This window comes from Euwallacea similis, chromosome 2 (genome assembly GCF_039881205.1).
Source record: "Euwallacea similis isolate ESF13 chromosome 2, ESF131.1, whole genome shotgun sequence".
NCBI classification, from domain to species: Eukaryota; Metazoa; Arthropoda; class Insecta; order Coleoptera; family Curculionidae; genus Euwallacea; species Euwallacea similis.
In genome coordinates this window covers 3,517,722-3,531,053 of record NC_089610.1, presented here as the reverse complement: position 1 = coordinate 3,531,053, position 13,332 = coordinate 3,517,722, and the positions used below count along the sequence as shown (strand labels likewise).

Here is a 13,332-nt window from a genome sequence, read left to right as displayed (position 1 = left end):
TTAAAATAAAATAATCAATTTACTTTTTATTAAATTCTCATCATTGTCACTACTTACTGCATGGAGAAAAAGGGCCTTGGTTTTTGCAGGGCCCTTCCATGGCAGGCGGACAATCTTGCCACCAACAAAACATTTCTCCATCTAGGCAGAGGCAAAATTCGCAAGGATCTGCTCGGTAGATCTGAAATAAATATAATTTTGTTAGACCATTAGTAATTAAGTATTTGTGCAAAAGTTGTGCATGCATAAGGAAAATATCCGAAGAAAATATTTGTCCTAACTTAGAGACTTCTTTTCGAGACCCTACAACACCCCGCACAAACTTTAGCGATTATTTCGGGGATTTGAGTCTTTATAACGAGCTTTCTGAACAGTAAAATGATTGAGATTTGAGACACATGCGTTTATCATCGCGTTTCTGATAGAGATCTTTTAAATCTGATTTTTGCCGGATTTTTCATGCGCATCTTCTTCAGATTTAGGTCAATAAGATTTCCGCTTCTACTGAGATTTTCCGCAGAGTTGTCGTCTCATCAAATTCTCAACTATTCGAAACTCGTTGAAGTAAATTGAATTACAGTAATTAATAAGCAATGCGAGATGTAATTAAGGCGCCAATTACTTACTTAAGCTGGATAAGTGAATTTTAATGTAATATTTATTGACTTATTATGGGGCTATTCTCTATTAGTAACTGGACTGGGGTCGTTGCATTATCCCCAAGGACAATGAAAATTTTTGAAGGAAAAAAGCAAGTTCCTGGACAACGCTCCAATTGCTTTTCAGATATCCCTCCTTCAGTGCAAGTATAATAATTTCCCCACAGATTCAACAACATACAAAGGAGAAAATGGGAAAATAACGCCATGTAATTCACCTGTCGCTCCAGCTCTAAGATGTGATATAAAAATAAGGCAAAGAAATCCTGAAGATGCCATTTTTCTAGCTTAAAGATGGCAATTGCAGTAGGATTACGTGTTTTCACCCCTTTTTTGTGCTAAGTATAACAAGTTTAGCTTACAAATGCGATTTTCTGGGCGATAAAAATGTAGTTCCTAAAGGTAATAAAGAGGCGGAGATTGCGATGATCGTTTTTGAAAACATTTCAGGAAAATTTCGGTTAAATCCAAGAAGTGAACATTTGACTTCCCCGAGTTACTCTGGAATGCGCACGAAATCCTTCTCAAGAAATAAAGCAATTTAAATTTTTTTTTAATGTAAAAAAGTCGTTATAGCAATTGTTCTGCCAAAAGCTCTTAAGAGTCATAAGAAAATTGATCGCTAGAAGTTATCTCCCCTATTAAAAATATATGGAGAACGGGGTATTAAACTCTCAATAAAAAAAGCTCTCTATGATGAGCTCCTGGAATAAAAAGTGCTGGTGACAAAAACCACGAAGCATGCATGTTCAGCTTATCTCTCTGACTGCTTTTCGTTTTCTTTTTCCACCGGAAAATTTTTATAAAAGCTGTTTGTTTTTATCCGACAAAAGATCGAGAGTTTACCATCCACTTTCGCTTGTGTCATATTCGAAAATGAATGTTGTCTGTTCTTATGGAGACTTTCAGGTGAAAAATTGTATAACAATCGTATAAAATTTAAAGCAAAAATCTCGTGTATCGAAAAGGTTCCTTTTCTTCAACTTTCTAGATGGGTCTCGTAATTATTCCGAGGAAATTATATGACCAGTTTATCAAGGTTTCGGTGCTACGACGATCAGATGGGGATAATATTTATTACGGGTCTGATTTATTCACTTAAAAAAGAACAATTTGAAAGGAAAACAAGATTTATTGAAGGTAGAATTGGAAAAACGCCACTTGAACTAAATTATCTGCTTTACCAGGGTGTAGCAGACACTGCTCAGCCTTCAAACGCCCTGAATTTTTATTTAAAGCACATTAGCCTGAATGGCTAACTGAATAATTCCTAATGATGAATCTTTACCGGAAGTTTTACCTCGGATAGGTATTAAAATTAATACCCATTGCACCATTAATCATTCCATATGCCACATCCAGGAGGTTTATAATAATTCCTACATTATGGCGTTTGCATTAGTCTGATAGGTCAATAATATCTGTGCAGCTGGCACCACTACTGCAGTGGCAAATGGACCATCCAATTGATACGTCACTAAAATGACCACTATATTTATTAGCTATGATGCTCTTGGCATACACCAGCAAAATTATATTATGAGCACCCACTTAAATAATGTACCAGTAACTGAAATGATGAGACAGTAAGTTGCCTCTCAGAGGATTAGAGAGGAATAAAGAAATCTGAGGGTCGATCGAAGTCACACGAAAGTTTAAGACACCCTGTATAGTGTATTAATTTGATTTTGAGGCGATTTGGAATGAATTTCGTGAATTTGTAGTAGGTAGGCCACACGTGTGGCAAAGTTCTTTTAAAAACTAAAAACAATATGATTTTGTAAAAATTGTTAATCGTTGGTAAATTACTATTATACCATAGATTAAATATACAGGGTGTAACATATTACCATGGAAACATTTCGGGGAGCGATAGTACTCTGAAAAAATTTTTAAAAATACTAATAAGCCCATGGGCAAAAACGCACCATTTTCGATATACACGGTGACGCATTCTCAACAGTTTTTATAATTTTATTTTAATTTAGATTTATTTTTATTTTAAGGAATTTGATTAAATGTTACGAATTGCTTCAGATAGTTGGTAACTGAGCCAGATGATTATTTTTGTCCTCACTTCCTTAACATTCTTAATTTATATTGATTGATATGTTTGCAAATTTTACGAAACTGTGAAAGATATGAAAATACTGCAAGAGACTAAAAAGCTGAAAAATTGAAGAAGGAATTTAAATTTGGTATCACGATTCATACAGGGTGTTTAAAAAAAAAGATAAAATGCATAAAATAGTATATGATCCAAAAAACATAACATCCTGTATATGGCTACCGACGATTTTAAAATTTTGTTGTAGAGGAGTTAAAAGATGTATGTGTGCGAAATTTCCAATATTTAACTCGAGGCAAAATGTCGAACTATGTGTCCTCGAACTCTGAACTCGAAACTATGTGTCCCTTTTAAAGTACATCAAAATTTCGAAAATATTCAAATTCTCCCCTAGAAAAAATCTCCGGACACTAAATTTTTTGCAAAAAATATTTTGGCACAAAAATATTTTTATTCTAACAATTAAAGAATGTAATAATTTTAAATTTTAACATCCTGTATATTGATTATGGCTATTTTTTTGGACATAGGTAAATTAGGCTAAAGCTTAATATCTTTACATAAGGACTCGGTGGTTTAGCTATGTTCCACCAACTACACGACACTCTGTATAAGTAAAAGTGAAACTGTAATTATTGCCTATATTAAAGGTATTTTAAGTAGGTCGTTGGTCAAAACGAGCATATCCGCAGATTATGCTTTTTTGCTTCAATTATCGATTCGACTATGCATATGTTCAATCCTATACCATTTTCAGCGGCAGAATCCCTCGTGTTACTTTAAACTATACATTTCCAACTGGCTACATATTATGCGTAATACGGGTATCATTTTATCAGGAGTTCCATTTTATGGCAGTAAATGTGTTTTTAAAAATCTTCCGTTGAATTTTCGTCGAATAAATAGTGGATACATTTTTAGAACTCAGTTGAAAGTAGCGATGAGAATCTTCTCCGATATATCGATAACTATCGGTAGCTGTCGACAAATCGAATTACAGAATATTGTTTTAGTGTTATCATTATATCGATAAACGATACGAATTTTGGTAGTTCAGGATATCCAAATTTCAATAACAATCACAGATTAGATATTTATCGTCATTTTCAAAGATGAAATTAGTTGCCTCATTGGGTTCTACGAAGCTGAGCTGGGAAAGTGCTCCCTTTCTTTCAGTTTCTATGATATTGAGTAATTTTAATACTGATTTACTCCATTTTCAAAGTGTCTCGAAATGAAGAGATGAGTGTCTCAAATTGCACCTTTAGGGTTCCACAGCCTCAATGGAACGTCTAGAATCGATATAGGATTATCAGCATGGGGAATATGAATTATATTTAACGCTGTGATAAATCTCTCGTTTTGTTAATAAAACGATAAGCGTCGGCAAGTTAAGAATTATTGATAAGTCGATAATTATTGGTAAGCCGATAATTATCTGACTATCGATAACTGATACTTATTGATAGGTAAGTCGCAATCAATTATCGATAAAGGGCTTTCAATATTTCGTAGTCCTAGTTGAAAGCTTTCCTTTTGAGCTAACCATACTACGCTGTTGACGAGCTTTTTTATGATGCGCTCGGGTAATTAATTGTAAACAAAATTTTTCGGAGTGAGGGCAAACCTGTATAGGAATTTTTAAATTCCTGTATTTTGATCACATGTAACTAATGTGCGTGTTATTACTTTTGCTTTGCTGCCAGTCGGGGCGTCATTTTTAGACAATAAAGCGCGATTTTGATTGATATGTAAATAGCTATTTACTCCCGGGGATAATTTGAAAAAACTGTTAATACAATGTTTTTTCTATTAACGTACCACGTTCAAAGTGCCTTTTTCTAGTTTCCGGGGAAAGGCCGTATATGGAGGCGGAAAGTTGTCCTTTCTAGCACTAGTGCGGACCAGATGCTATTTATCCTGATATCTGATTATCAAATTTTTTGTGTATATCACACTATGCTCGTAAAAAAATATTGTTCCTATCGGTTTTTGGTTGGATTGCCTTTTCGAGGCTCTAAAAAAAATCGTATTGCCATTAAATATACATAAAAAATATAATAACCATTGCTTATAAACCTAGAAGAGCCGCATTCAACAGAGCTAATAGTTGCGCAATTGTTTGAAATTTGGAGCAAAAATGACATCAGCTCTCGTTGAAAGGGGGTTAAAGAACTATCCACACCTTGGTGTAACAACGCAATCAGAAGGGCATAGACAAAGTAATTGGAAGGAGGAAGAATAACGGTGCCCGGAAACTTGAGGGGACACAAATCGAGCATGGGGAGGTGCGAAGCCATCACGAAGGCCCCCTCGATTAGGTGAAAGCAGATAAGAAGTACCACTGATTCGAAATGACCCAAAGAGGCAATAGATATTCTAAAAATACAAAAGATGAGGAGAGTGCGGAATCAACTAGCAAAAGATGAGTGGAGTACATAGTAGCTACTCGCAGTCCTCTCCGATCCTGTCGATATATCTCTGGTACAGTACAGGTATAGTTTCAGAGTCGGAGAAGCTGCTTTTGTCTCGAGGTTTTTAGTGAGTAGACGCTTCGGAGAATCCCACATTACCCGGTCGCCAGAACACCAGGTCGCGTGTCTTGAAAAGCTTTTATTAAAATACGGGTTGTTTCAGAACTATGAAACTAAACATCTAAAGATTATTAAGTGCAACAATAGAAAACATATGAGTATAAGACTCCGTGTCCGCAAATGTCTTCTTAAGGCGCTACGGCCTAATGATGCTTTAAGACAGTTATATGCAAAAATATGTTTTATCGAGTTTTAATATGTTTTATTTTAATTTATTTGTGTAAAATAATACTACAGTAATTGTTCAAAACGTTGTTCTTGAACTTTGTCAGTTCGGACAAAATTAGATCGGATGAGGTGGTCCAGTTTTGTAGCCCCCTAGGCCACCTGATCTAACACCTTTAGATTTATTTCTGTAGGGACATGTAAAGTCTCTGGTTTATGACAACGCCAGTGGAAACAGAGCAAGGCTTGATTGTATGAATCACTGTGACATTTGAAGTCGTTCAAAACGATTATCAATTTTTTAGCGAAGTCCGCAGATGTATATGTCGTTTAAATAGGTGCAATGAAAAACAAGAACGGCATATTGAACAATTGCTGTAGTGTTATTTTATACAAATAAATTAAAATAAAGCGTACTAACACTCGATAAAAACATTTTTGCACATAATTGTCTTAAAGCATCATAAGACCACAGTATCTTAGGGAAACATGTGTGGACATGGGTTTCTATACTCACATGTCTTCTCTTGTTGCACTAAACAATCCCTAAAAGTTTGATCTCATAGTTCTGAAACACTCTGTATACTTGAAGGGTATCGCGTGTCATTCAGAAATTCCAGCAGTTGCATAACTACTGTCGACCCTGCTGCACCCGGTAATTTACAAAATAGCTGTGCAATTTAAGAGAATAAAATGCTGACTGCATTACACAGAAAAATTTTACGACAGGCATTGCAAGAAATAAATAAATTCAATTTAAATATCAGGAGCGTTGAATTTAAACCATCTGAGAACGCAACGTTATTTCATATCGCACGAAACTTATTTTCACTTTTCAACCTGAAATCTAAATGCGACGAAAGCAACACGTAACATTTTCAAACGTGCCTGAAAGAAAGGGTGCAAAGAAATGTATAAATTTCATTCTCTGGCGAATAAATTCAAGATGTGTGCGAGCAAAAAGAAGGAAATATACAACAGCACCGCTTTCCTGTAGTAATATCTTTCAAAGATTGTCAGTCTCTGTAACGATTGTCAAGCCGGAGGCCACGGAACAAAGACGAATAAAGATAAATGACTGAAAGGGTGAAGAGGTCCAGGCATCATGAATTTTTTTAAAATGTTTCTCCTGAAAATGAAGTTGGGGAACATGTAGGTCAATGGAGATAAGTAATGAATGGTTTTCGAATTTTCCAGTGCAAGAAGGTAAGATTAACGGTTGTCGTCAACTGCTAAAGGTTAGCTTTACAACTCACGGTAATAATAATTACAAAATATTATTAAAGCGAGTCCTTCCGCTGTCCTCATTTAATTTCCTCCACTAAAGAGCCTATAACTCACTTCCTGAGAAACTTAGAATAACTTCTAGGGATCCCCTTAATCGTCTGATTAATTCCAGTAATATTATGCTTTGGCCCCCCATAATTTTTTCACATTTCAACTTCTTCATGACTAACTTCTACTCACCCCGTTAACTAACAAATATTTGCTATAATCTCCTCCATACAGCGGTGCCTCGTGTATGTGAGATTTCCAAATATTTGAGTCTCAAGTAATTCCTTTCGGTTTCGCAAATTTGGTGCACCCACTGATATTATCCAGATCACGGTGAGATGCTTCTAGTGACACGAGAGGTACTCAGAAATGAGTATCATGTAATAATAAAGTTTGACGCTGTAATACATTGAAGAAGATAGAGATAAGGGCAGAATACAGGAAGGATGCGGGTGTTGAGGTATCTGGATTTCAGAAACAAAGAAAGATGTGAGGTCGGTTAAACTAGGAAAGTTGCTCAATTTGTACATTTTTCAATCAATTTGTGAATTTGAAAAGTGTCTGTATTGTAATAAAGAGTTTAGACATGGAGGTTATTGATGGAACATAATGTTCGATAGATGGCCCCCTTGTGAGTGATGGCACTCGTTAATCCTTTTGACGAAATTTTTGATGACATTTTGGCATAGAGTCTTCCCAATTTCATTAATGTTGCGTTGAAACTCATCTTTCAATTCAGCAATTCTTCTTGGGTTGTTGGCATATACCATCCCTTTCAAAAATCCCTAAGAAAAAAATCCAACGGCGTCAAATTCAATTATCGTGGGGGCCATATTACATCGCCGCGACCCGAGATAACTCTCCTTTGATATTTCGTATTCAATAATCCTATTGTTTCATTTGCTATGTGGCAGGTTGCCTCGTCTTGTTGAAACCACATATCTGTGAGATCCATTGCAGCAATTTAAGTTTAGAAGGTGTTTATCATCTCAACGTAATGGTCGCCGTTGTCCAAAATGCGCATCAAACAGTGGCTCGTGGTGGATGCATGGGACATTAAAGGATCACTCTTAGATTCTCAGATCCCCAAATGCGACAATTTTGTTTGTTGATATAAGCACCAAGTTGGAAATGCATCTCACCAGAGGAGATGTTTTTCTTCGAAAAATTACCATTCACTTATTGTTGCTTTAACATTTTCTCCGTAAACGTTCGACGCTGTGTATGGTCTACTTTAAATGTTGAATGAACTGAATCGTGTGAGCTTGCAAATGCAGTTCTTCAGTCAAAATTCGCTGTAAAGTGCTACGTGAAACTCTCAATTGCTGAGAACGGTGGCGAATCGAGGTGGAAGAACTCTGATCAACACTCTCACTAACTACAAGCAGTATTTTCATTAGACCGTGCTGGATGAACACTCTTCTGAATTTGAAGTGACTCAATCGCTTCAAATTTAATGGGGCCAATGTAATGCGGGAAGGTGCCTTATAGTGGCCGAAAAACTCACAAGAGTTTTGAACCGTCTCTCTAGATTTTCACAATTTCTATGAGTTGTGCGTCTGTGTAATTCCTCAGAATTAAACCTCAACGTTTACACCTAACAGCTATACGAATAACGCAAAAAAAATTATGATAAATTCAAAATAACTCGTCTTAATGGGACACCTTATATTTCAATTTTCAGAAATTAGTCATATGGTTTGAACCATTGCTAGTTCTGATCGTTTTTAAAAGAAATTTTCTGGGAGATTTCTTATGAAGGCAAATAAATTTGACAACATTAAAAACGGTGTATGGACACATCCATATCTGGAACACCCCGTATTAGAAATATTTTCCCAAATCAAGGCGTTCTGGTTCTAGTTCAATCAGTACGCGATACATAAATCGCATTTACAGAACTCATCCCCGTATTCTCGGTAAGTCCTCAAACTGGCTTAACTTCCAAGCTGGGCTCAAATTGGCAATTTTGCGTGTAGAAATGTTAAATTAAACCACGTTTTGACTTAAGCTCATTTGTGGATTTTAGCAGATCATGGGGGTTAGCCGTATGATATACGTTTTAGTTTTCACTTGACTCACCTCAGAGAAGCCCGACTAGAATCGATAAGAAGGAAACGAAATCAAAGTTATTTTTAGGTCCCATTCAGTTCAGCGGAGTTATTTAAACTGTCATTTGGAAAGTTATTACATCCATTTAAAACGAATGATCTTCCGACTACAACCGCTCTGGTTCTTTTTATTACGCTTTTTCACTTCCTTTATGACATTTATGATAGAGCCGATTTTAGATTGGTTTAGTGAATGGGATTTTGGCAGAGATACGAATTGTCCATAAAAATAGTTGGCAACGCTCGAAGAGCTTCAGGGAAAAATGTTGACCTCAAACCTTGTACACATGAGAATTGTTAAATGTTCCAAGAGGAGAGAAAACTAAATTGGGATTCAAAGAACCAGAAACCGTCAGGAGCATGTGCAAGGGGTCTCGATCGCTGTGCTGCGCATGTGTTTTACGGTCCAGGAACAGGTTACCTCTGTTAAAACAGACTTTCTATCTAGGGATAAACATGGATCATCATGAGACGTATAATGTCTCACTTTATTAGACACACATATAGAACTTATGGTATCATGGTCAATAGGTATTTCCTATACTTTAGATGGAAAATTTAATCGAGGGGTTCTCCTCGAAGTAGAGCTCTAAAGAAACATGTTTTTGAAACTTGGCAAAGAAAGTTTCAAAACGCTTCTCTGATTTTTGTAAAATTTTAATGCGAACTTGTTAGTTAAATTGATTAATCACATGTAATTTATCGAAATTTATCAGTGGCGTAATGCATAGGCACCACTGGATTGTCACAAATTTCAACGCGATTTTTTCAGCTAAATCTCTCAAAATTTTACCTGTTCTAGAACGATAAGCGAAATCCATATGAGTATGGCGTATGAGTGGCATGGGTATGAAAACGGTAAATAAATGTGTGCAATAGGGAAATACTCTTTGCTGCGTTCTACAGCGATATCATAAACACACAACAAACACAACATACCGTAAATGTATTCAAAATTGTTTTTTTTTTTAATATTCTATTTGAAGACCAACTCCGCCACTGACTATTGGGTTACATCAGGGTCAGAATTATCTATTAAGAGATACAAATTTTCATCATAACTGACTATCAACTAGAAATGTAGTAGGAGTGTTAATTAACTCATTTAAACCCAATTTTATAACGTATAAATATCAAATTTTTAAGAAATTACTACACTTTAAATGAATGCGTTTTGTCACTGACTGTGGATTGAAGCGATAGTTTTGGGTATCCATTAAACCCAAAAAAATTGGCAATGTAATTGCTCAAAAACAAGAGGCGTGGTATGATAGCTTATCAAAAAAACATTTTTTTTAATTAGTCGATTTAACGAAGACCTGCTCCGCCCCTGAATATCGTGTTTGATCACAATTAGGACGGCTTATTAAAGTTAGAAAAATTATCCTTACCTCGAAGAGCGAAGGTATAGATAGAGGCGTTGTGGCAAAGTTTATTGAACCATTGAAACCCAATTTTCTAAGATACGAAAATCCAACTTTCGGAAAACTACTGTATGTCAAGTAAATATTTTCTGTTTTCACAAGAGCAGAAAATAACGATTTTCTTTATACCAACATCATATGATCCTTCTTTTTTCCTCTTAAATATAAAAATCCGCCAACCATTAAAAGTTTTGCACACAGAACGCATTCCTATTGAACCCACAACTTCTGATTTATCTGAAATGCCTGCAGGTGGAAAACCTGGATAGCTCAGCCATATTGTATTTAAAATTTCATAAAAGAAAATCAAACTAGCTGATTCAGGCATGCGAAAGCACACAACTGAGGCATAAAAATCACCTTTATGGCATATAAAATCAATCGGTTTAAAGCTTCGTGGCCGACTTGGAAGAGTTCAGAGCATGAAATCTAAACCAACTTCGAAGTAGATATAACAAAACTCGCACTTTTTTAGCCGTCAAGTGTGAAATAACTGGATTTTCTTTTAGAGGTACATGGAAAATGTATCTTTGCTCTCTGAGTCCTGGAAATACGGTATAATTTTCTTTTATATTCTGTTCACCTCCCAAAGGGCGCGCACATCGACTTAGGGCTTCCGTTTCGGGTCTTTGGTTTTTAGTTTATGTTGAGGAGTCGTTTCGTAGGTATATTGTGCATTGGATTTCTGCTCGGATCTCCACAAATCCTTCAGGGAAATTGAAATTGTGAATAGCGTTGTCTCGCCCTCGTAATTTGTGGGCGAACCGTAAGTGGAAAGTTCTGTAGCTATCGAGAGGTAAAATGCGTTTTAAAAATAAATACATTTCTGGATTAAAGTCTGGATGTTCCGCAGTTTACTTAATAGCTTATTTCCCTATTCCAAACAAAATACTGAGGCAAAAATGGGGAGATAATGTCTTGTATTCACCTGCCGCTCCGATCCGCAACCCCCGGATATTATGGAGATAAGGCTAAAGACACTGTAAGAGGTGTCTTTTCTCAGCTTAAAAATGATCATTGCTTTTTGGGATTAAGCATTTTTTTCCACTTTTTAAGCAAACGAATGAACTCCGAATGAGTAATTACTGCGCTTTAAATAACGATTAGAATTCGCATGTTCTTATGTTAGATTATTTCGTACGTGACGCGACATCTCAAATGAAGTTAATGCAGATCTCTACCAAATAGCAGAATGAACATCTTAACCGAGGATTCAGGACAACGGATATTTGACAAGGGTCGGGGCAATTAAGTTTAATTAGGGCGGTCAAGAAACGGCTGGAGCCTGACAATGTTTGCTTGTTTACAAATCGTCTCACTTTAGTAAGTTTGTCGGTAAAGTCTACATCAAGAAATGTTTGAGAGTTGCTCGAGTTCAGCACTATCACCAGATTGTTTTGAGGCAAAGCACGTTGCTTGGAAAAGCAACGAAACTGCTAATACTTTAAGCTAAGAAATAACTTAAAACGATTAGATTTTTAAAGGAATTACTACAATTTATATACATATTTACATTTATATTAGAACTGACTTTAATGTTATATATATTGTTGGTAAACAAGTGGCTCCATAACTGTCCACCCTGAATCCGAATAAAAGCCGAATTCAACAATAATAGAAATGTGTAAGATTTGTTCTTGCGCAAAGAAAAAAATCTATAGGGGTCAAGTCTGGTGTCTCAGCTGGTACGACTTCCTACCCACCATCTTCGAAATAAATTATTGAATAACTTGTTAACATTCGGAGGATAATCGAAAGGAACGTTCTGGCTAAATATGAGTTGGTTACATCGAAAATTTAAAAAATCATTTTATCGTCCAGAGATTGCACTTTTGTTCGCCCAGAAGGTAACATCTTTCCAGGGAGCGCTTTTTTGGTACGCGCACCTCTACATACAGTGGTGTATAGAACAATTGAATTTTCTTCAACATACTTGGCACTTTATATTCATGTATAGTAGTGAAGGTGGAGATACACGACTGAACTTAGACCTTCATATTAGATTGCATTTACGCGAACGCGTCCAATTTAAAAGATTATTCAACTGGAACATTTTCTGGATGATTAATGTGGTGCAATCTCTCGGATACAATTAATACTTGGTGACGCAAAGACGTGGAAAAAGCTTGCAATATGCATGCTTTGCAGTTTATCTACTCTTTCGTTAATGGACAAAGATTTTCCATTCTATTCAAAAGAAACTGGTTAATTTCGTGCGAAAGCAAAACGGCCTCAACCTATCCCACTTTCCCATATCCTCTAGATCAAGAAACGTCACGTACAGAAGAGGGTCACAAAGTGGATTCGAAGAAATTTGGCGGTAACGAATGTGTTCCAAGACGATTTCTGAATTATATAAAAAATAGTCTGGAGAATGCGGTATTTTTGGGCACGTACATATATGGTTTTAGGTTAGTGCTCCTTGATGCGTCGAGAATCCTCATGGGGTGTAAAATTGAATGTCGCATTTATTTGAAGAGTCTCTTCGGGGAGTTGTATCTTGATGTATTGGCTTTACTTCGTTTGTGAATTATCTGGAGTTCTAACTTTCTGAGAATCTCATTGTTCTAGGTTAAAAATAATAACAAGTTCAAACGCAGCAATATACACTGAGAGAAATTTCATCGCGGCGAAATTATTTATTGTACTTCTTTTTTACAGATTCTCCATCTATGTCGCCCCCACCAGGATACCTTTGTATGAGGGGAACACTCTGTGCAGGTGCCACAAATTTGTGTTTAAGTAGGATGAAGATGAAAACGGTAAGAGAAACAAATTCAATCAAATTTGGATTATGGTGCGTATCTTTGCGTGTAAGGCCAAATTAAAATGTTTTTTAAAAGTCACAAAATCCCTGATCTTTCTGGAGATATCCGGAAAAAACTGAATATTACGATTTTTGCGTTTTCCTAAAACCTTTAAAATCAGACATTGTACAGCGACAGAGTTTAAATATTGATGAGGCACTTTGAACATTAAAATGACAATTGAGACTAAGTGACGCGTGTCAATCTTATGTCGAAACAGATATAAATA

At 36.0% G+C, this 13,332-nt stretch overlaps 1 protein-coding gene across 1 annotated transcript in view; it reads right to left on the bottom strand.

Annotated features, from left to right (window-relative positions):
* The window catches only part of LOC136419218 (uncharacterized), a 145,683-nt gene that overhangs the window by 4,522 nt on the left and 127,829 nt on the right, over positions 1 to 13,332 (bottom strand). Inside the window, exon 3 of the mRNA XM_066405421.1 lies at positions 58 to 181. Within this exon, the coding sequence (XP_066261518.1) occupies positions 58 to 181 (124 nt within the window). The remainder of the gene's footprint in view (positions 1 to 57; positions 182 to 13,332) is intronic.